Source organism: Fundulus heteroclitus, unplaced genomic scaffold, assembly GCF_011125445.2.
Source record: "Fundulus heteroclitus isolate FHET01 unplaced genomic scaffold, MU-UCD_Fhet_4.1 scaffold_65, whole genome shotgun sequence".
In the NCBI taxonomy this organism is placed as follows: Eukaryota; Metazoa; Chordata; class Actinopteri; order Cyprinodontiformes; family Fundulidae; genus Fundulus; species Fundulus heteroclitus.
Genome location: NW_023397088.1, coordinates 15,862 through 39,184, shown reverse-complemented (window position 1 = coordinate 39,184; position 23,323 = coordinate 15,862). Strand labels below are relative to the sequence as shown.

Below are 23,323 nucleotides of genomic sequence, written 5' to 3'. Positions count from 1 at the left end.
GCTCTGTTAGGAACATACGGGGTAATCAGAGCTCTGATATGTGATGGAGCTTGATTATTAAGGGCTTTATACGTTAGAAGAATTTTAAATTATATTCTTGATTTAACAGGAAGCCAATGATGGGAAGCTAAAATCAATAAACTCTGATAATCATCAAACTAAAAACATTCAGTTGAATTAAATTACAAAAGGCAATCTGCAGAAAAAACAAGTAATTCTCACCACAGCAATATCTCAACCAAGCGGGTGTTTGTGGTAAAGGGTGAGCTAGCTCAGAGACAGGATGGGTGTTTTTGATATGACAAAAAATGGCAGACCAACTGACTGATGTGGATGGTCAGATCAACGATGCATGAGCAATGTTCTACTAAGAGCTCCTATCTCCTGTTCCTTGACTTTTCAGTGGTCAATGGTAAGAACTTTATTGTTGGGGAGAAAGATGCTTCAGACTGCTGTGCCGAATTCCGATTGCCTTTAACTCATTGGGAATTAGGCGATGGAGAGCGGAGACTGTCTGATCTAATGAAAATTTGAATAATATTAATCTGAAAACGTATTGCGATTATTTCCATGATTATTCATAACTTAAACAGCATCAACATAATAACCCCTAGATAGAAAATACAAAAGGTCCATGGGAAAAACTTTTATTGCCAGAATACTTCCTGGCGCCGCCCAGTGGAGGCCCACTGCTCCTTGAGGGACGGTTTAAATGCAGACACATTTCATTGGTTAAAAAGATGCAATTAAAAATCAAGATGATTACTAGAACTGCACGCAGTTATTAACGGGTTCCAAGCCCACCCACGCCCTGCCCCTTTAAGCCCACTGGGTCCCCCTGCCAGGCCCAACCAACATGCATCTGGAACGGATCATGAATTTATGTTTTGCAGGATGGCAGCAACATCTCATTTTATATAATAATAATAATAATAATAATAATAATAAATAATGCACAACACACGAAAAACAATAGGGTTCTCTGCTCACAGAGCAGAGGAACGGCTATGCCTTGCATAGCCCATTCTTTCTGCTCCGCAGGCTTGGAACCCTAATTATTTAGTTCAAATCTCTGAGCTGCCCTCAGGTCTTCAGGAAGGCTGATCCACAGCTGAGGGCCAGAGGTGGAGAAAGTCTCCTCATCGTAGGTTTTAGTTCTCAGAATGACCCACCAGACACACAGAGACCCACTGAGAACAACTGACCCAGTATGATGGAGAACATCTGAGCCCAGCAGCAGAACATCGGACCAATGTTCAGTGATCAGGGACTGAATGAGCAGAACTTTAAACAGACGCCATGTTTCCTTAGAGAAAACCCTCCATGCAGGCTGCTGGTTTAGGTTGAAAATAAATCCAGAACAATCTGAGCTGAAACTCTGTTAAATGATCCATGTTTAGAACATTATGGGTTTGAGAACCACTGTTCTACCAGAACCCTGACCCAGACTAGAAGACAGCAGCATTTTAAACAGACGCCAGAGCGATCAGACTTAAATATCCAGCAGCGGCAAGTGATCATGGACGGATTTATGTTCAAGTAGAGTTTATTGTTGTGTGGTAATCTTCAACCTCTAGTGCCCCCCCCCCAACCCTAACCCCAGAACATTTTCATCATCTGGACCTTCACGCTAAAGGATGACACGGGAGTGGATTTTCACTCCTGTCCCGTCCCACTCCCTCAGAAAAAAATTGTGTCCCGTCCCAATCCCAGGGCAGAGTGAAAAATAAAATCCTGTCCCATCCCACTCCTGGTAAAATCCCCGCTCCCATCCCGCTCCCATTCAGAATGGCTCCCGCTCCTGCTCCACTCCCATTCTTGTTGTCTTCATTAAATTTTCTGGCAATACATTGAACCTGAATTTCTATGAAGGGTCAGTTAAGTTTCATTTTTTGGCTGTTAAAAAGGCCAGTTAAAGTAAAAGGAATAATATTAAATAAATAATAAAAGTAACAAACAAGGAAACAGACCATGCCTACCTTAGTTGAATAAATAATGGCAGGGTAAATATTGTATAGTGTGTAAAGATCTGAGACAGAGGACCCAATATTCAGCCAGACTAGCAGAGGTTAAGAACAGGTTCTTTAACAACAAAATTAAAAACAGGGACAAAAACCAAAAAGACCATTGTTCCAAAGATGGCAGAAAAAACAAACAGTCCAGCTGGACAGGCAAAGGCAGGAACAGAAAAGGCAGGAACAGAATGGATCAGATCTTTGGAAGGAAGTAGGGTCAAAATCCAAAAACTGAACAGAAACAAATACTGAACTGGATAAGACTCACCCGTTAAATGAAAAAACTCAACAAGACCACCTGGCACTGATGTCTGGACTGAACAGTTTATATGGAGGTGGAAACAGGTTAAACCGGTGAGAGGTAATTACAGGAGGGGTGGAGTTAGACAGGTGTGCAGAGTAAGTAATTTAGATCAGTCATCGGTGCCAAGGTCCAAAACAAGAACAGGGGTCCGTTCTTCGTACGTTGCTTAAAACATCCGAGATCAAATGAGACATCCAAGATAATATCATCCGGCTAATCATGATCCGGCTGATTGGGTTCTTCGAACACATCTGTTGTTTACGATTAGTATGGCTGGACTGAGTTATCTGAGACAACTGCGCGGTCATGCGTTTGTTTAAAGGTATACTATGCAACCGGGGTTGATTTTCCAGCGAGGCTCCCCCCAGAGGGCGAAAGTAAAAGTGCACTGTCATTAAGATGCTCAGCTGTTCTGGTTTCCCCGTCAAGCCAGGCGCGGTTGTTTTGAGCTTAGCAGACAGGCGAACACAACGAAAAGTAAAAAAACGGCAGTAGCTACAAACAATGACTAACACAGTGAAGGTATGAACATCAGGGCTTCCCGCAGTGCTATCTTGGCGAGGCGGCGCCAAGCCGGTATTTCCCCCACAGACCCCCAGGGCGGCCGAGAAAACCTTTGTTGGACCTGAAATGACTCATTTAATCATCCAAAACGGTATGGAACACATTAATTAACTGAAAAATGTTGCATAGTATGCCTTTAAAAGGGGAAATGTATCGATAGTAGAAACAATGATCAGCAATGCTGCTATATGCTGTTCAGCATGGCCAAAGAATGCCCACAGTTTTTCTCCCAAGCAGAACACGAGCTTGGAAGGTTATGCCGAATTTGAGTCATTAATTAAAACGAACACCTCAAAGTCTGCTAAAGCCAGGAGAGAGGGCTAGCAAAAAGTAGCAGACAGATTAATGCGTAAATACTGTCCATGGTAGATGTTTCTATCACTTTCTACAGTATGAATTTTTGCATTTTAATAATTTTATATTTACTTTGTTCTTTTATATCAGAGCCTCCACGGGACCCACTAGAACATGGGGACAAGTAAAAGTGAAATACAAGAATATTCTACAAAATGGTAGCCATTCATTTTTATACTTTATTTTAAAAAGGCACTTGTTATGTCAAGTGATCCAAATTTCGGTGTCATTCCTTAGACAATGGAAGTAAAGGACACGTGCAAACTGGGAATTTTACCAAAAAAAATCTTTATCTATAAAAAATGAAGTTCCTTCTTTTCCAAGTCATACACAGTTTACACGGTAAAACTGTATTGCTCCGTGTCTAGATAATCCATCCATAGTTTTTTCCTCAACAGGAAGCAAGCCTTTCAAAGTAAACTAAACTTCATAATAAAATAGCCTGAACAAATCTTCCTACTTAGTAGGATAAAAATAAAAAGCAAACCATCATACAAATAACTTAATTATAATATTTTAGATTTATGGCTCCAACACAACTTTTTCCTCTTTAAAAGCCACTGTTAGATGACGTTTGTCTGTTTACAACAGCCACCAAGAAAATCTCTCTACAATTACACTGTCGCGCTGCGCTAAAGGATCCTGTCTATTGCGCAATACACGATTAATTCGAAAAACTCTGCAAATTATTATTGCACCTTCCGCAACAGGTTGTTGTCGTAAAAATGGACATGGCTGCGCCAGACTTCCCTATCTCCTCCGCTTATACAGCCGTGATCTAATCTTGTTTATGTGAAATAAACCTGCTCTCGAGCAGGCTTAAGCTGGCGCACAAAAGAAAACTCAAAACAGAAAACTAGACAGTGGCAGAACACAAGTAAACTAATTACATAAACAAAATCAGAGTACAAAATCAAACTAAAACCCAAACTATGACATAAACCAAATTTAAGACAGAACCAAAACTAAAACAGAACTCAAACTATGACAAAATGTTGCCTTTTACTAATTTATTAAGTAATTGTTTCCTATTGTCAGGATTCTACAGGCAGGGCTGTGCAGCTTTGCTGTCAAAGTAATTGCAGGAGCTATTTGATACAACAACAATATGAGAAAAATTATGATGTATTGTAGAGTGTTAAGTGTGTGGTAAAGAAAAGTTTTAAATATGTAAAGACATTACTTTCACAATTTAGATAATGTATTTCAATAGTTAAAAACTAATTTGTAAACAAAAAAGTTGAATATGATACAAGCATAGTATTTGTCCATTTGCAAGAAAATATCCACACACTAATTAGGATTCTATCTATCAGAATCAATTCAGTCATTGAACATTAAACACATTCTTGGACAGACCTCTCAACTTTTACCAAAAGTTAAGAGTGAGATTATGTTGATTTTCGGGGGCGCTGTGGAGCTGGAGACGAGCTTACTTGACCCAGGAAAAACCGGTCCAGTCAGCTCCGTCTCATTTTTATCCGATCAGAGTTGGAAGTAGACATGTATTACTTTTGTTAAAAAGTGAAAAATAAGTGTTACCACATTCAATTAGTGGGTTAAAACAGAAAAAAACACAACTGTTCAAATAATACTGAATAAAATAATAAAGTAGTTTTAAGTTATTGGCTGAAACACATTTTACAAGCAGGGTACTGAGTGTTAACACTGACATTCAACTCTTGTCAAGTTTGTTATTATTTGCAATTTTCCAGTCATCTCCGTGAGTTTAATAGATAATTCCTTACCTCTGACTTTGTGTTGCAAATTCATCTTTTCCAGGTTGAGTTCACCACTAATGGTTTCTCCCCTCATTGCTGTTTTTGAGCGCGGGTGGAAAACATAGATCAGAAGTAAGGTTGGCTTTTGGGTTGTGTAGTTCTTTTGATTCGCATTATAGTTTAGGTTTCTTGGGAAAAAAACATGGCAATCCTACATTTTTTATTTTCTATTTTATTTAATTTTTTTGACATTGATCCTAGTTTATTGTACCTGCTATTGGTTTGCTCCCGCCTGCTCCCGATGATATTTAATCCTGTACCATCCCAATCACGTGATATTTACTTATGTTGACTCCCATTCCGCGGGATTCGTCATGGGATTCACAAAAAAATTTAAGCCTCTACTTCACATGTCATGATAACATGTTCTGGTTTTGCTGGGTTTAACTTTTTAAATCAGTTCTACTGGATCAAAGATCAGACATCAGTTCATCATGTTTCTGGGACTTTTACATTCATTTTCTACATTTTAATAATTATTTGTTCATATTTCAGTTTTAACCTGCATCCTGTTGGTTTCAGCTCACATCTTTTATTCTTTATCCAGATTGGATGACTGCAGTCTGTCAGAGATCAGCTGTTCTTCTCTGGGATTGGCTCTGAAGTCCAACCCCTCCCATCTGACAGAACTGGACCTGAGCTACAACAAAGACCTGAAAGATGCTGGAATGAAGGAGCTCTGTGGTTTTCTCCAGACTCCCCTCTGCAAACTACAGATATTGAGGTCAGACTCCATGTTTTAGTTCTGATATTTGTGATGTGAAAGTTGTGTTGACACTAAACTGCAGACATCTGGCTGATATTCTACTGATCCACACTGAGGATCTTCATGGTAAAGTCTGCTTTCTTCTTCACTGCTTTGGTCCAGTTAACGTTTCTTTCTTTTTCCAACTTCTTGTCAGGATTTATTGCCTAAAAACAGCAACTCCTAAACTCCACGTTGCTCAACTGAGAGCCTTCAAGATTGTCAAAGACTCCTGGATCAGGTGTTGAAACGTTTTCACAGAAACTGAGTGAAAATCTGCTATCCTTGTGTTTTATGAAAAAGTAAGGTATCGGGAGAGATCGGCAAGACACAAATACGGGCTCAAACACTATTTCTGATTGAATAATTATGCCCTTTATTATTCCCCAAAGAAAATAGCAACACAAACCAGCAAGCACTTCACACACGTAAAGTAGCAAGCATTAATGCCGACAAGCTTTCAAACAGACGTGATGTTTAACAGATTCTCAGAATCAGCTCTTACCATTGACATGGAACTAGGAGCCCTCAATCCAGGTTTAGAGAAAACACACACGTGGCCAGGCGTCCACAAACCCACGGCAGACTCACCGGATTGAGGGAAGTCTCCTCTTAACATACTTATAAACACAGGACCAGGTGTGGAGCGAGAATGGCCACGTCTCCCTCCACAGCCGCCCATTTCCCAAAACATGTTTCAAAAACAGAAACCATTCCCAGCATCTCAGCGATGTGCGAATTAAAATAACATTGCGAAAGCAGTCCAACAAATATAAGCAAAATAAGGAATACAGAGATTGAATCAGTCTTTCCCACAATACAATGTCATAAGTTCCCACCACAAGTTAAAAACAAGTTATAACAAAATAACACATGTTCTTAGGTTTATGTGAGAAACCAAATAACAGGTAAAACTCAGAGCACGGGCATATATGTTGCTCTTAGTTTTATGTGAACTCAAAAACAACTACCAGTTCTTCCCATAATATAAGTGTACAAATGTATATAACTGAACAGGTTTTCCCATGATATAAGTATACAAATTAAAACAAGTTATATAAAGAAGCTAAACAAGTTATATAACTAACCAGTTTTTCCCAAAATAGACTGTCAAAGAACAACAATAATTCTTTAATATATCACATTGGATTTAATCCTGTTGTAGTTGCCATGACTCTGATGATAATCAGAGTCATGGCAACATGGCAATCATCATTCTGATGATTGAGAATATGCACAGGCATGAGCAGAGAAGCCATAGGGCCCAGTGTGGAGCAAAATTATAATGATGAGAGATTAAAGCTGTCTACTACTGATGTTAATGCAAAGTTAGAGACATGTGACAGACTTTAAAAAGCAAACTGGAGATAAAAGACTTTGTGTTTTCTGCTGCTTCAGAATGATGCATTGAGCCAAAGTTAGCAATGCTAAGCACTATTAGCATGTATTTCAATGAGGTAGCAGCTGGTTTTACTGTATATTAAATAATTGCTAACATTATTGTCCAGTTAAACTCTTACTTACTCAATGTGAGAAGAAAATGAGTTTTGTAAATATTTCAATAGGAGCTAAGAGCTGTTACTGTCCAGAGTGGACCAGAGCCAATCTTTGGACCCGCTGGAAGAGCAGACGTTTTTTTCAGCTGCTTTGGCTTCACATGTTGCTGCCCTGGACGACCTTGAGGGTTGACCTTTACCCTCACCTGCCTCCTCATCTGGACCAGCTTCACATTAAAGGGATCCCCCATCTAGCCTTCCCCATCCAGTCCAAACTAAAGGATTTGGGCTCCATGAACCTAACAAGTTCACTTGATTTTAGTTGATTTGCTCATCAAGTGAACTGGATGTTTGTTTTTAGCCACAACAAACCTAAGCAACCACTCAGGCCTGCAGCGCTTTTATTCTGGCTTAAATTATCTGTATTTGAGTCAATATTACCTGGGTTCAGACATAGTATGCATAGACGTGTCACTCCACGATGTATACACTATGTGTAAACAAATGTGTTCTCATGCTGAAATACGTTTTTCACACATAGTATAATTATTATTAATTATTGTTCATTGGTTATTGTTCTTTTTTCACTGTCTCTCACACACATCTAATCCTAACTAATCATCTAATCCTGAGCTTTCTGTACACACCAACAAAATTTCTTCATATTTTTGCGTGCTGTTAATATGTACGTGCACACAATGTTTTTGTTTTTAAAAGTCTGGAAAAGGGTTTATAATTTCTAGGTGATTCATGTCTTACTCCTTGTTTCCAAGTGAGGCAGGAACTCAATATCCTTGAAAGAGAACCGTTTAGCAGAGCTTGTTGCATGTGCTGACACTGTAACTCCCGGGTATTTCATCTGGTAATGTGATTCAGCCTTACTTTGTCAAATACAGAGACAACAAACTAATAAGCATTAAAGTATTGTTTATGGGTTAGGTTTCTGCAATATTATCAGCACGAAAAAACGTATCTTCAGAATATCATGCTAGAATGGTGATCTGCAACCCATAATCTACTTCCAGCAGTTATTGCAACCGTAAACTGCATAAAATATGGGCAAACTTGCTCCCTCTGTCTTTATTTCCGTCGGCTCCTGTCAGCCTTGAGTAGAAAAAACCCAGCCAATATGGCGGCGATACAAGACACTCTCCTTTCCGTAATGAGGTGTCTAGTATATTTTTTTCTATAGGTAGTAGTGTGTGAACCGGAGGGGTGGGGAGATGTTCAGCCAGTTCTGTGTCTGAAGCATGGCAGCGCAAGCAGGTCTCCGTGTTTATTGTCGCTTATTTTAGAGCTCAAATAAGTTACTTCACTTTCAAAAAAGCCCAAAAAACCGCAACCTGCGACTCAATAAATAAGTAACTCGACAACACTGCTGATGAAGTGCTGATGACGATACGTCTCCCAGACCCTCTCAGTGTGATTGGAATTCTTTTCATATGCTTCAGGCTGAACGGTGGCTCCGTGACCACTCCTACAGCGCTGAGAGAGAAATTCCTAATAAAATCCCAAAATCTAAAAAAAATGAACAAACAAAAAGCAACAGTGTAGTTAGTGTTGCCAAATTAGGCAGGGGTCCACCCAATTAGGCTTCTTTTGAACACATTGAGCTGGAACAAAAATAGCTTAAGGCCAGGTTGTAAAAATTTGGGAAGCTTTTCACAACATTTGTTGGGCTTTTAAAAAGCATTATTAATAAAATATATCAAAATATGTCTGACAAAAAAACTAAAGCCATTCATGTTAGGAAGCTAAAGATAAAAGATTTGTTTCCGAATCATATATCATAATTGTTAAATTGCTCTTGTGTGGTATTTTGTTGCCTGATTGTAAATTTTGTGTGAGTCGTATTAGCAAAGTTTTTTTATCTTTGTTTCAGCATTAATGTGTGCTAATGGCAAGTTCTTGTGTGTTTAATAGTTCTGTGCTTTTAACATGAGAGAGTTTGAGATTTGAGTTAAAAAAAACACCTTCCAGTACACATGTTCTGCAGAGTAAAAAAAACTGGAAAAGGTGCATTTGTTCTGGGCTCCACCTTCTGGACTGAAGCAACATTGAGCTCTGAACTGATGGCCTCCAGTTAAATCTCAGCTTGGATGGTTGGATGAAGAAATCTGATGTTTGTTGGGAATTTGTTCTGCTTTCTTTGCTGATAACATTGATATCAGACTGGTTCTGTTTGTGATGCAGCATCCTGTCTGACAGTAGAACAGGTAGAAGCGCTTCTGTTCTCAGTCATGTATTCATGCATTCACTTTTACATTCAGGGAAATTATTAATTTAATTTTATTACTTATTTGTTCATATTTCATAACTTGCATCCTGTTGGCTTCAGCTCACATCAGTTATATTTTTAATTCAGATTGAAGGACTGCAGTTTGTCAGAGATCAACTGTTCTTCTCTGGGTTCTGCTCTGAAGTCCAACCCCTCCCATCTGACAGAACTGGACCTGAGCTACAACTACAACTTGAAAGATGCTGGAGTGAAGGAGCTCTGTGGTTTTCTCCAGACTCCCCTCTGCAAACTACAGATATTGAGGTCAGACTCCATGTTTTAGTTCTGATATTTGTGATGTGGCTGATATTCCTGGGGCGATGTGGCACAGAGGTTAGGGAGTTCGTCTTGCAATTGGCGGGTCGCCGGTTAGATTCCCCGCTCTGTCTGTGTCTGTCGTTGTGTCCTTGGGCAAGACACTTCACCCGCATTGCCTGCTGGACCGGTGGCGCCGGTGCATGGCAGCCACACCTCTGTGGCTACTAACATAGCTCACCACTGTCAGGGTGTGAATGGGTGAATGACTGAACTGTAGTGTAAAGCACTTTGGAGGTCATCAAGACTAGTTAAAGCGCTGTACAAGCCATTTACCATATTCTACTGATCCACACTGAGGATCTTCATGGTAAAGTCTGCTTTCTTCTTCACTGCTTTGGTCCAGTTAAAGTTATTTTTCTTTTTCCTACTTCCTGCCAGGATTTATGAAATAATCAGCAGAAAACATGATAGAATGAGTTGAGTATCAGTTTATGGTTGCAGCTTTTATCCCGAATTGAGAAAGACAAAGTTAGAAGAAATACAAAATACTGATGTATTATTTGAAGGTTTTTAATCTCTTAAAAATTGTTTCAGATAATGTTTTTACATTTTTTACAGAATGATTTTAAAGAGGTCCGGTCAAAATCAGAATTCAAACTGCTGAAAGTACTTTAAATATAAAATTATTACATACTGTTTAATAAATGACAGGCTTTTATAATTAAGAGTCATTTTCATTTGGAAGTCCTTTTATGGGAGCAGCCATCTTGGTGAAGAACAGTACAGGCACCTTCCAGTTTGTGACGTCAGGTCACGTTATCGGCTCTAGAGCAAGTCCCAATGCCCTATCTGTCCCCTTGTAAACAAATATCCGTTTTAATGGCAAAATATTTTTTATAACTCTTAAACAAAAATAGACATGATATTAAGCATTTAAATTTAAATTAATACTAATTTTACATTTTAGAGACATACAAAGACAACAAATAAGCATTAAAGTATGGTTTATGGGTTGGGTTCTGCAATGTTATAAAATTTGTATAAAACTCATCTTTAGAACCAATCTCTGCTCAAAATGGTGATCTGCACCGCCTAATCTACTTTCAACAGTTATCATCAGTTATTGCAACCATAAACTGCAGAAAATACGGGCAGAGCGGTTCCTTCTGAGTTTAGTCTGCTGCTATCAGAATGAGCTGCAGCGCGTTATGAGGCGGAGGGATATTTCAGCATCACTTAGTTTAGAGCCAAAACAAGCCACTTCACTTTCAGAAACAAGCCCAAAAAACTGCAACCCATAACTCATAAAATGTACAAGCGACTTAAGAAAAAATAAAACCAAAGTCGCATAAAATAAGTGGGCTTCACAACAGTGAGCATACTTTCCAAATGTGTCGTATCCCTCCGTCCCTCTGGTCGTGTAAACAAATGTCCCAGCAAATTCTACATTATGAAAAAGAAAAACCTACCGATAATTCTCATTCTCATGTCATCTTGAAAACATTGTTTTTCCAAATGTTGACTACAGACGACGTGTTTTCTCTCTGGCCAGAAGTTAGATGGCAAATCCTCCCTCTTCAAGTAGGTATTCCAACAAAACAGCCCATGGTGGATCATGAATCAGCAAGGTGAAAAAATGTTATTTCCACCTTTACCCGATGTATTGGAACATCCAATTGCCATGCATGTGAGCATTGTTGCTTCAACAATAGCTCTCGCAAATTTTAATAGTGAAGTCCTCTGGAAATCCAAAATAATCGTTGTTGATCGCAGCTGTGTGCAACAGCTCCTGATGATTTAGCTTGTAGAGCGCAGTGCCTCACTGCACAAAGTGTTACAGGATGTGATGTCGGGCGCCCATTTTTGCCCCTATTTGGGCAATAATGGCCGCCCCCATAAACAGTGATTGAGACAATAATTTATGCTTTTATTTTTTATTGATTAATGCTAAATTCATTAAATCACCATGGACGTATTAGTTTTAGGTATAGCTAATGATCCACTGATTTTTCCTTGTTGACTGGAATTCTGTTTTAACATGGTTGAGATGATATTTCTGTTACTATTTGAGTAAGTATTTGTAAACCCTGTGTACGCACAAATGGAACCAGAAATGCGCAATCTTGATTCTCGAGTAAAAGTCTTAAGTCTTAAAAAAAGTCTGCAAACATTTTCTCTGGGTTTTCTGTGTTCACATTCCTCTCTCCAATGATCACCAGGGTGACGTGTTCCACAGATTATTGTGACGAGGTGAGCAGCAATCACTTTAATTGCTGGAAACAGTCAAACATACTCGTGCGTAATGCTGCTCGCTGGAAGCATTGGCACTGCTGGAAGACCGTGCAGATGGAGAATTGAGGAAACGCGCATTCAGGGATCAAATATTTCCTGGCCAATAATGAGGACTGGCCAATATCCTGCTTCTGACTCCCAACATGCATTGTGCTGTTACCCACAGGGGAACGTGGCTCCACCTCCCTCTGAGGAGCTGAAAGGCAGCTCTCCAACCCTCAGAGAGCAGAGAAGGAGGCTTTTCTGCTCACACCCAGGCAGTCATCACCTTTTTTTTTTTTGGGGGGGGGGGGGGTTAATAATGATGGAAACCTCTCTCCTCTGAATGTGGATCTGAAAGCAAAGCCACAGGGGAATTTCAACATGTCGTTTACTTTTTAAAAACTTAATTAATTAACACTTTATTAACAACTTATTATAACACCTTATTAACAACTTGTTTTAATGTGGACAACATCTGTGCTTTTACCTCTGATTTCTACATTTAATAAACGCCTCTCTGGGAAATTTTCCCAACTTTACTTTTTCTCCGTGGCTGCCACGTCACCATGATGAACAAATGATCAGCTGACACATTTTATACACATTAACAGTCATGAGGTGCTTTGCATAAACCGTTTATGTTTAAATCTGGGTGTGTAGAGGGCAGAACCTGGTACCAAATGTACAGGTACAGCTGTGATCTATAAAGGAATATGGCGTGCTGTTGTGCATGTAAATGGTTTTATTAATCTGAATTATTTTTTGCCATACGTCATTTTCTTTTTATTGGCGTACACTTTTAGTACAGATTCCAAACAAAGTTTTATAAATGAGACCCCAGGACTGTAAAAACTGCTGAACAACTTTTAACTATGGAAGGTTCTAATATTATTAATTGTTGAAGAGCTGAAGTCTAAACTTACTCTCGCCAGATGGATTTTGTTCCGCTTAGCTCGGCCTAGCTTCACTCACATCCATAGAAATTGATTTCTTCAACCAATTTTATTGTCCAACCAATCAGGACGCAGGGCTGGAGTTTCATAGATGTGACGTAGTGGAGAAGCGACCGTGAGACAGTTTTGATTCAGACAACAATGGCGGCTCGCATCGAGGAAGCAAGCGTGAACATTAATGCTGCTATTTCTTCCATGTTGTCCAATCTACCTAATATTGTTTTATTAAAAGAACATCAGAGAATGGCTCTGAAGGCTTTTGTTGGTGGAAACGATGTTTTCGCACTTCTCCCGACCAGATTTGGTAAGAGATTAATCTGTCGCTCTCATCAGCGTCACGGGTTGGCTTCGGTGTGAGTGGTTGAAATAGCACGTCGATAAAGATGACAGACAAGTGGCTTATCCAATCATATGCAAGGATTTTTGATAAGGCCCAGCCTTCTGAAAAAGCCATTCCTATGGATCTGTCCCAGATCGATGAGTGGAGCTAAGCGAAACGAAATCCATCTGGTGAGAGTCAGGTTAGCTGAAGTCAGCAGTAGGGCCAGAATCTGTACGATGACTTTTCGTATGAACTGTCAGGGGGCAACTTTCTTGCAGTTGGATAAGTTGCTACACATTGCAGTGATCTCAAAACAGCAATGTTCCCACGTTTTCACTTGCACATTAATAAGTTTAAGCCAATAGAAAAATCTAAACTATAGCATTCCGGTCCAAGAGGTCACATAATTCGAGTTTTGCTGCTCAGCCAATCAGATCGCTGTATTGTCAGCTGTGCGAGTTCAACCAGTTCATCATAGTTGCGTCCGTAAGGTGTTTGCTTTTGTTTCCAGAGAAAGAAAGCCCAGTAATAGCATTTTCTGGTGCCAGTGTGCAGAGATCTTGATGGCAGCAAAAGGAAATAGCCCAGACCATCCATCATCCATTTTCTAACACGCTTTTATCCCTGCTGGGTTCGCGAGGGGTGCCGGTGCCGGACAGGTCGCCAGTCTATCACAGGGCAGAAATAGCCCAGACTTTTGCCCATTTTACTGTGATATCACCAAGACCTGCTGCACAGGTATCGTGTCAAACGACTTATTCCTGCCAGAATTTGTATCCCCTGTGTCGGGAGCTCATTCAGCTGGAAGAATGAATCCAGTCAACTCCGCCTCATCTCCGACCTATTAGGCGTGGATATTAAGATGTTTTACTTTTCTTAATGAAATATAGCAATGGTGTCGTTACATTATCGTTCAGTTAGTGGGTTAAAACTCAACATGTAACACTTGTTAGTGCTATCATAAGGGATTGCTATGTCGGTTAAACTTCTACTGATCACTCAATATAACACGTTCTGAGAAAGTAAACGGCTCTGTGCACATTTCCAGATGTGTCACCAAATTATCAGCTTTATGTTATTAGAATGTCACATGTCTGTCTATTGAAACCACAAATCCGCCTTCCTGAGTCCATCACAGCTGTCTACTTGTTCGTCTTTTTTCTTTTTCTTTTTTGGTAGATAAACCTGCATGAACAGATCATTTAAAGTGTATCATTTAAAGTGATGACACGTGATTTCACGTGTCATCAAATGAACACTGAATAAATGTACAACCAAAATTATCAGATCTAATAAGATTTTAATTCAACCAAGAACAATATAGAAATATTAACCATATTAATAAAACGAGATGTGGCTTTTAATAATATTTAAAAAATTTAAGAGTTTCAAAAAATCTGTTTAATTTTATTATGTGATCTTTAAAAATATTTAGACTTCCCAACGCTGGAGGTTAAAAGTTTTATTGATTTCAAGCACTCTCCCGACACAGGGGATAAAAATTCTGCCGGGGATAAGTCGTTTGGCACGACACCTGTGCAGCAGGTCTTGGTGATATCACAATGAAATGGGCAAAAGTCTGGGCTATTTCTGCCCTGCGATGGACTGGCGACCTGTTCAGGTTGTACCCTGCTCTCGCCCATTGACAGCTGGAGATCGGCACTGGCACTCCTCGCGAACCCAGCAGGGATAAGCGTGTTAGAAAATGGATGTATGTATGGATGGATGTATGTATGGATGGATGGATGGATAGACTGCGCTGTTTATTTTTCCTTGCCATCAAGATCTCTGCACACTGGCACCCGAAAATGCTATTATTGGGCTTTCTTCATCTGGAGATAGATGCAAACACCTTACGGACACAACCATGATGAACTGGTTGAACTTGCACAGCTGACAATTCAGCGATCTGATTGGCTGAGCAGCAAAACTCGAATCATGTGACCTCTTGGACCGGAACGTAATATTTATATTTTTTATCAGCTATAACTTATTAATGTGCAAGCGAAAATGTAGGAACATTGGTGTTTTGAGATCACTGCTATGTGTAGCAACTTATCCAAGTGCAAGAAAGTTGCCCCCTCTCCGTTCTTAAGGAGACGTCCTACAGATTCTGGCCCACGGACTACAGGTCTTTATTGAAGTAGCAGCTTGTTGTCATTAATATTAATGAGAGCTCTATAACTGGTTCTGTTGGACTGCTAGAACCTACATCCTGTTGGTTTCAGCTCACATCTTTTATTCTTTACTCAGAGTAATTGGCTGCAGTTTGTCAAAGATCAGCTGTGGTTCTCTGTCTTCGGCTCTGAAGTCCAATGCGTCCCGTCTGAAAGAACTGGACCTCAGCGGAAATGACCTGAAGGAGTCAGATGTTCAGCAGCTGGAGGATCTTGTAAAAAGTCCAGACTACAAACTGAAGACTCTGTAAGTAGATGGTTGGAGTGAGTCCAGCTGCTGTCAGCAGAACTGTTCTGAACCCAGTTGGTACCAAAGCAAAGATCCAGTGTTTCCAGTAAAGCTGCAGCTTCTCAGTGGGAGGAGAATGGTGACAGGCTTCTTGATTGGACACAAAGACAACAATCAGCCAATCAGAGGAGCCAGCAGCTTGTTGTGTTCCTGTCTTTGTGTCCATGTGAAGATGACTGTTGTTGTTGTGTTCATGTATCCAGGAAATGCAGTTGGATTCCAGCTGACAGCCTTCCACCATGTCTAGAGACAGTGGTCCTCATTCATCAAGCTGTGGAGCATCAGATCTGATCTCAGACTCTTTGTTCTCTCATTTCAACAGGAAACAGCTGATCAGTTTCATCTTAGTCACAGCTCTGAGATCAGTCTGACTGCAGCCTGCAGATCACTGATTTCACAGCCCATCATTACATTTAGTCACCATGTGGTCTTTCTACAAAACAGAAGCTCTGCTGAAGTCCACTCAGCACATCTGGACATATGTCCTTCTCTCAGTAGTTTCATCCAGATGTGTTCAGGGACAGCCTCCATGTTTCTTAGTCAGCTGATGTTTCACAAACAGATAAGATGTTCATGTTCAGCTTCCAGGGGCTGGAAACACTTACTGATCTCCCCTGTTTCTCCTTCTTCTCTCTGAAGGTGGTGATGATCTTAGTAGAGGAGAGAAGCTGAGCTGTCCTCATGACCCAGAGGTTGAAGCTGCAGCAGTTTGAGTTTAAAGAGACTCTGACTGGATCCTGATGATGAACTCTGACTTTAGAGATGTTGATCCTGTTTATCTGATCATGTCTGTCATTTAGTGTCTGATATTGTTTGTCTCTGTGGACCAATGAGGATGAAATGAAAACTAAACTGCATTTAGTGGCTCCATGTAGTTTTGATCTGAATCTAATGAAACTGGAAAGTTGATCTTTTTTCTCTCTGGTTCATTTTCAGTCTGTAACCAAGAAATCTGAAATAAAGCTCAACTCTAAAGTTTTCAGGCTGCATGTTTGCTTCATTGTGATGCAGTTTCTGGAGGTTTTTCAGGATATTTTAGATGTTTTCTGCAAATGTTTGGGCAGCTCTGGTCATTTTATCTGTTGCTGCAAACAGCTCAGTGAGTAAATGATGGTTTCTTGAATCAGAGGATGAAGCTTTTCTTCATGATTTTAAATAAAATCAGTTTTATTTCCTTCTTTCTGAAGGTAAAATCTAAAAGTGAGTAAAGATAAAGTTTAATCTGCTCCAGCTTCTCCTTTGGTGAGCATGGAAACACTTTCTGCAGCAGCTCAGAGACTTTCAGATCTTGTTTGGAGGATTTTCTCTGTTCTTCCTGCAGAACGGTTCTGGTTCTGTTGGATCTGTGGCTCATCATGCAGCTCTGCTCTGCGGAGGTCAGAACATAGATTTTAATCCTGTTTAGGGACTGTGGGGGTAAAACCTTCACCTGCAGCTCCTCATGAAGTCCACTGTGGACGTTGAAGAAGGAAAAGAGATTTTCTCTTTTCATCATAAATTCAAACATGAATCATTTCCTTTTTTTCTCCTTTCCTGTCCGGACATTTCAGACGGACCAGAACCAAAAGCTGTTCTATAGAACCTGGATCCTTAGATCGTCTCCCTGTTACATAAATAACTTTATAATCTGAGAAAGACGACATCTGGCATCCAAGCAGACAGACAGAAAGATAGAAAATCATTTTAGATGTGTTGAATTTTAAAGTTAAAGTCGGGGTTAAAATGAAGAGTTATTAAAATGATTCATGCATCAAACAGGGATTACTAGATTTAGTGAAAACTGAGTTTAAAAGCAGAAGTTTAACAAGTTATCTGGATGCTTTGGTTCAGTTTCTAGCTTTAAAACATCCATTAGAATCAAACATCAGCAGGTCGTGTCTCACTTGATTCCCAATAAATGTTCAACGTCGTCTATGAAATGCAGATGAATGTTTTTGTCCTGACATCTTTTCAGCAGCTCACTGATGACAGATTGTGGATCTGCAAGCCTGTTTCCAGAAGAACAAACTGATCAATGTGTAGGAAGGAGGCTGTTTTATGTGCATGTTGTGGTTCCAGCTTTGCTTTGTCGCATGCTTGGTGGATATTTGTGTGCATGCTTTTTGAAGGAGACACCGGTTCCTACTCCCTCCCTCTGGCCAGCGACTGATTCCACAGGTGTATCCCATCATGAGTGATGGGAGACAGGAAGAAAAGGGGCGGCCACAGCCAGTGACGGGAGGAGGAGAGAGAGACAGAGCGCCCGGCCGGCCGGCAGCCCAGATGTGATGGGGAGGAAGCAGCGGAGGCATCATCAGAGAATCGCCGTTTACCGGCACCGCGACGAGAACGAGCAGTGATGGGGACGCGGCAGATCCAGACTGGGTGGAGGCAGAAGTAAAGCCCGGGACCGGGAGCAGCGAGGCCGTAGTGGGGCCATGGTGAGGAGGCGCACCTGAGCCGGGACCTGTCGCTGACGTTGCTGCGCACGTTGGCTGGATGGAGGCGGAGCCATCCGAGCCAGGGACGAGGGCAGGATGGAGAAGAGGCTCGGGGGAGACGCTGGCCCCACCGGCTCTACCGCTGGATGGATAGCTGGGGGGTGGACTGCAGAAGGACGCCGAGCGGGAGCGGCTGGTCCTCGGTACCCTCTGACTGCTGACACCGCTGGAGCTTTTAGTTTTGCTGCTGCACTTTGGAACCATTTTAACGGGCCGTTGCACTTTTAGGAAAGCTTTTAGCTATCATCCACTGTACACTTTGTAGGCTTTATTTTTATCCTAGTAAAGTTGTTAAACTTTTAATCTTGTTGCTTTTAAATGCACTGCTCACCCCTGCGATGTCAAACCTGTTTTATTCCTAGTGTGACTTGGTGGCGCTGTTGGACTCATTAGTTTTCTGTTGCTCAGAATAACATGGACACTACTCGGCCATCACCAATACATGAGAAAATAGAGGAAAAAACAGAGAATTCAGCATTTCTGGAAAGCATTTGAGGCTTTTCCATTTTTAACCACAGGTAATGACTTCTGCACAGATTAATGAACGCACCTTTCTCCACCAGTCATGTTCAACAACATTAATGGTATTTCATGGCGGCAGCAGCTCCACATACACCAGTTACGTCACGTTTGCTTTGCTGCTTTTGGATCCAAGTAAATTTGCAGCTTTGAAGTTGCTACAGTCCTGATCAATGGAGAAAACAGAGGTCATCAGTCAAGCTATTATAACTGGAACAAAATCCAGATTATCTCAAAGAAACTCAGGATCCCAACACTTAACATCTGCAAATGCAGAAATCAGTTTGTTCTCTATCAGAAACATCATTTAGAGGCAATGAGGACTGATGACACAGGAATGACAGGAGAAATATGACAATATTTTCTCCCTTCAGTTGGTTTGGAGCCATCAGGATGTGACAGGAGATCTTCTTCTCCATCTTCATCATCCTCACAAACATGCTGCTACCATCAAGGCCTCTGTCACACTTCTTCCAGAGCTCCTTTTTCTCACAAGGCCAAAGTTGGCATCCATTGTCACCATCATGGTGCCATCAGTCTGAAACAGAAACAGCAACAATCATTGATGAATTTCTGATTTGTCAGCACATTTTCTAATGAGATAATAAAGAACTCGGACGACATCTAAGAGAATATTCAACATGAGCCTTGCATGAGGCTTTAATAGAAATCCTTTCTAAGAAATCTGCTCTGCAGTTTCTATCATGATGTCTAACCTTTGGACCTGCTGGGCCTGCTGTCTCATCATCACATTGGTCCCAAAGAGCCGCTAAGGTTCTTGGTCAGGAGTAGTAGTAACCAAACTGGGAAATGGATTCTCCACCAGGGCTCTGTAGAACATGTTAACCTCTGGTAAAAACAGCAGGAGGATTTAAAAAGCTTGATTTAGTGTTGGGCCATTACGCAGGTTTTTAAGTTATTTAATGTTTATTAAATAACCCTCCATCTGTTACTGTCTGATGTGAAAATACTTTAAAATGTCCATCATTGTAACATGAATTCAATTTCCCCAAGTTAGTCCACATAATATTTTTAATATTAACCATCTAATTTCTACTACATGTGAAATTTTAAGTTTCATCCCAAAAATATTTTATTAAAAAATCCCTGAATATTTATGAATAATAAGAATTTTACAGAAATAAAATAGACCTATTTACTAATATATTTAACAAAAGTTGAATATTGTGAAAAAACTCTATTTTATTTGTCACTAATTTTACAAAGTGAAACTCATAGATTTGTTACACAGAGTGAAATATTTCAAGCCTTTATTTCTTATAATTATTCTAATTCTGGTTTACAAAGAATGAAAACCCAAAATTCAGTTTCATAAAATTAGAATATAGTAAAAGTGTTAAATAATGAAAACTCCTGGTGTCCCACCCTAATCAGCTAATTAACTCCAAACACCTGCAAGGCAAGGCAAGGCAAATTTATTTATATAGCACAATTCAGTACAAGACAATACAAAGTGCTTTACATGATTAAGATATACCAAAATAATAAAATGTAGATAGAAAATTGAATAAAAGCAAGTAGGGATAGAATATAGTAACAAAAAAGAACATTAAAAACAGTAAAACTGTTTAACTAGAACAGTCAAAGGCAATTTTAAACAGATGTGTTTTTAATCTTGATTTAAAAGAACTCAGGCTTTCCGCACTTTTACAGTTTTCTGGAAGTTTGTTCCAGATAAGCGGAGCATAGGAACTAAATGCTGCTTCTCCTTGTTTAGTTCTGGTTCTAGGTATGCAGAGAAGGCTGGAGCCAGAAGACCTTAGTGGTCTGGAGGGTTGATACACTGATAACAAGTCTGTGATGTATTTAGGTGCTAAGCCATTTAAGGATTTATAGACTAACAGAAGTATTTTAAAGTCTATTCTCTGAGATACAGGGAGCCAGTGTAAGGACTTAAGAACTGGGGTTATGTGCTCTACTTTCTTAGTCTTGGTGAGGACGCGGGCAGCAGCGTTCTGGATCAGCTGCAGCTGTCTGACCCACTTTTTAGGAAGTCCTGTGAAAACACCGTTGCAGTAATCAATTCTACTAAATATAAACGCATGGATTAGTTTTTCCAGATCCTGCTGAGACATCAGTCCTTTAATCCTAGAAATGTTCTTCAGGTGATAGAAAGCTGACATTGTAATTGTCTTTAGATGCTTTTGAAGGTTCAGGTCTGAGTCCATCACTACTCCCAGATTTCGGGCCTGATTGGTGGTTTTTAGCTGAAGCGACTGAAGCTGTGTACTAACTTTTGATCTTTCCTCTATTGGTCCAAATATTATTACTTCAGTTTTGTTTTTATTCAATTGGAGAAAATTTTGGCACATCCACGTATTGATTTCTTCTAGGCATTTACTCAGTGCCTGAATTGGTTCATAGTCACCTGGTGACATGGTGATGTAGAGCTGTGTGTCGTCTGCATAGTTATGGTAGCTGATGTTGTTGTTTTTTATTATCTGGGCTAGAGGGAGCATGTAGATATTGAATAGGAGGGGACCCAGGATGGACCCTTGGGGAACCCCACATGTGATTTTTGTCATCTCTGATGTAAAGTTACCTACTGATACAAAAAATTCCCTGTCCTTTAAGTAGGATTTAAACCAGTTGAGAGCTGTACCAGAGAGACCGACCCAGTTTTCCAGGCATTCTAACAGGATGGAGTGATCGACTGTATCAAATGCTGCACTGAGGTCCAATAGAACCAGCACGGTGGTTCTTCCACAGTCTGTATTTATATGGATGTCATTAAACACCTTGATAAGGGCGGTCTCTGTACTGTGAGCACGGAAACCTGACTGGAAAACGTCAAAGCAGCTGGTCGTTGTTAAGAAGGAGTTTAATTGTTGAAATACAACTTTTTCAATGATCTTACTGATAAAAGGGAGGTCTGAGATGGGCCTGTAGTTCTGGAGTAGAAGTTTGTCTAAATTGTTCTTTTTCAGCAGTGGTTTGATAATTGCTGTTTTTAGGGACTGGGGAAAAACTCCTGACAGAAGGGACGCATTTATTATCTGAGTCAAATCAGACGCTATGACAGGTAAAACTTTTTTAAAGAAAGCTGCGGGGAGAACATCAAGGCAGCAGGAGGAGGAACTTAACTGCTGAATTATCTGCTCTAAGCTTTTGGAGTTTATTTGGCTGAATTGGGACATTTGGTCAAAATCAATTCTGGTAGGAGACAACGTTGGTACTGAACTTAGTATGGATGTACAAACAGATCCTCTAATATTTTGGATTTTTTCAGTAAAGAAGTTTGCAAATTCATTGCAGGCCCTGGTGGAGTGGAGTTCTGAAGCCACGGACACAGGAGGATTTGTTAACCTGTCAACTGTGGAAAATAAGACACGAGCATTATTAATGTTTTTCTTAATGATCTCAGAGAAGAAAGATTCTCTTGCATTTTTCAGTTGTAAGTTATATCTGTAAAGTCTCTCTTTATAGATGTCGTAGTGAACCTGGAGTGTATTCTTTCTCCACCTGCGTTCAGCTTTTCGACATTCCCTTTTTTCACTTCTAACTGCTGGAGCATTTCTCCAAGGAGATTTTTTCTTCCCGGAAACAACTTTCACTTTAACTGGAGCAATGCAGTTAATGATGTCTGAGATTTTAGACTGAAAGTTATCTACTAGCTCATCTACTGAGTTGCAGCCCAAGGTTGAAGTAGCAGAGTAAGCTTGAATAAAAGTTTCAGTGGGATTGTCCTTAAAGGTGCGTTTTCTTACGATGTCCCTTTGGCTAAATGAGTCACTGGTAATGATACATTCAAAGGTAACGGAGAAGTGATCGGATAAGGCAACATCAGTTACATTGACCTGTGAAATGTTTAGACCTTTAGTGATGATCAAGTCTAAAATATGTCCCTGTTTGTGTGTTGGCTGTTTAACGTGTTGACTTAAACCAAAGTTTCTAAGTGTGTCACACAGTTCTTTTGCACTTCTGTCTTCAGGGTTGTCAACGTGAAAGTTGAAGTCTCCCACAATAATTAAACAGTCATAATCGACACATATCACAGACAAGAGGTCACTAAAATCCTTAAAAAAGTTTGATGTGGACTTAGGAGGCCTGTAAACATTCAGAAACATAGTTCGTACCGGGCTCTTTACCTTGAGAGCCAAATGTTCAAAAGAGTCAAATTTTCCCAAAAACACCTTTTTACACTTTAGTGAATCATTAAACAATGTTGCTACTCCTCCACCTTTCCTTTGCTGTCTGCTCTCACAAAGGAAATTGTAGTTTGGAGGTGTTGACTCCAGCAGTATTACTTCTTCATTAGATTCATGTAACCATGTTTCTGTTAAAAACATAACATCAAGATTGTTGTCAATAATAAAGTCATTAATTAAAAGGGATTTTCCTGACAGAGATCTAAGGTTTAATAAACCTAGTTTATATGATTTGGTGGTTGGTGATGTCTCTGTGGCAGGTTGCATCTGACAGTTAATGACTTTCAAGTATTTGTTCCTGTTTATCCTTTTGTTTTTCTTTTTTCTGCCACGAATCATCACAGA

At 40.0% G+C, this 23,323-nt stretch overlaps 1 protein-coding gene across 1 annotated transcript in view; it reads left to right on the top strand.

Moving 5' to 3' along the window:
• LOC118561493 (NLR family CARD domain-containing protein 3-like) overlaps nucleotides 1-16,579 on the top strand; it is an 85,164-nt gene extending 68,585 nt beyond the window's left edge. Inside the window, exons 6-9 of the mRNA XM_036133628.1 lie at nucleotides 5,566-5,742; nucleotides 9,625-9,801; nucleotides 15,598-15,768; nucleotides 16,450-16,579. Coding sequence (XP_035989521.1) covers nucleotides 5,566-5,742; nucleotides 9,625-9,801; nucleotides 15,598-15,768; nucleotides 16,450-16,456 — 532 coding nt within the window. The 3' untranslated portion in view covers nucleotides 16,457-16,579. The remainder of the gene's footprint in view (nucleotides 1-5,565; nucleotides 5,743-9,624; nucleotides 9,802-15,597; nucleotides 15,769-16,449) is intronic.
• Nucleotides 16,580-23,323: the final 6,744 nt, after the last annotated feature.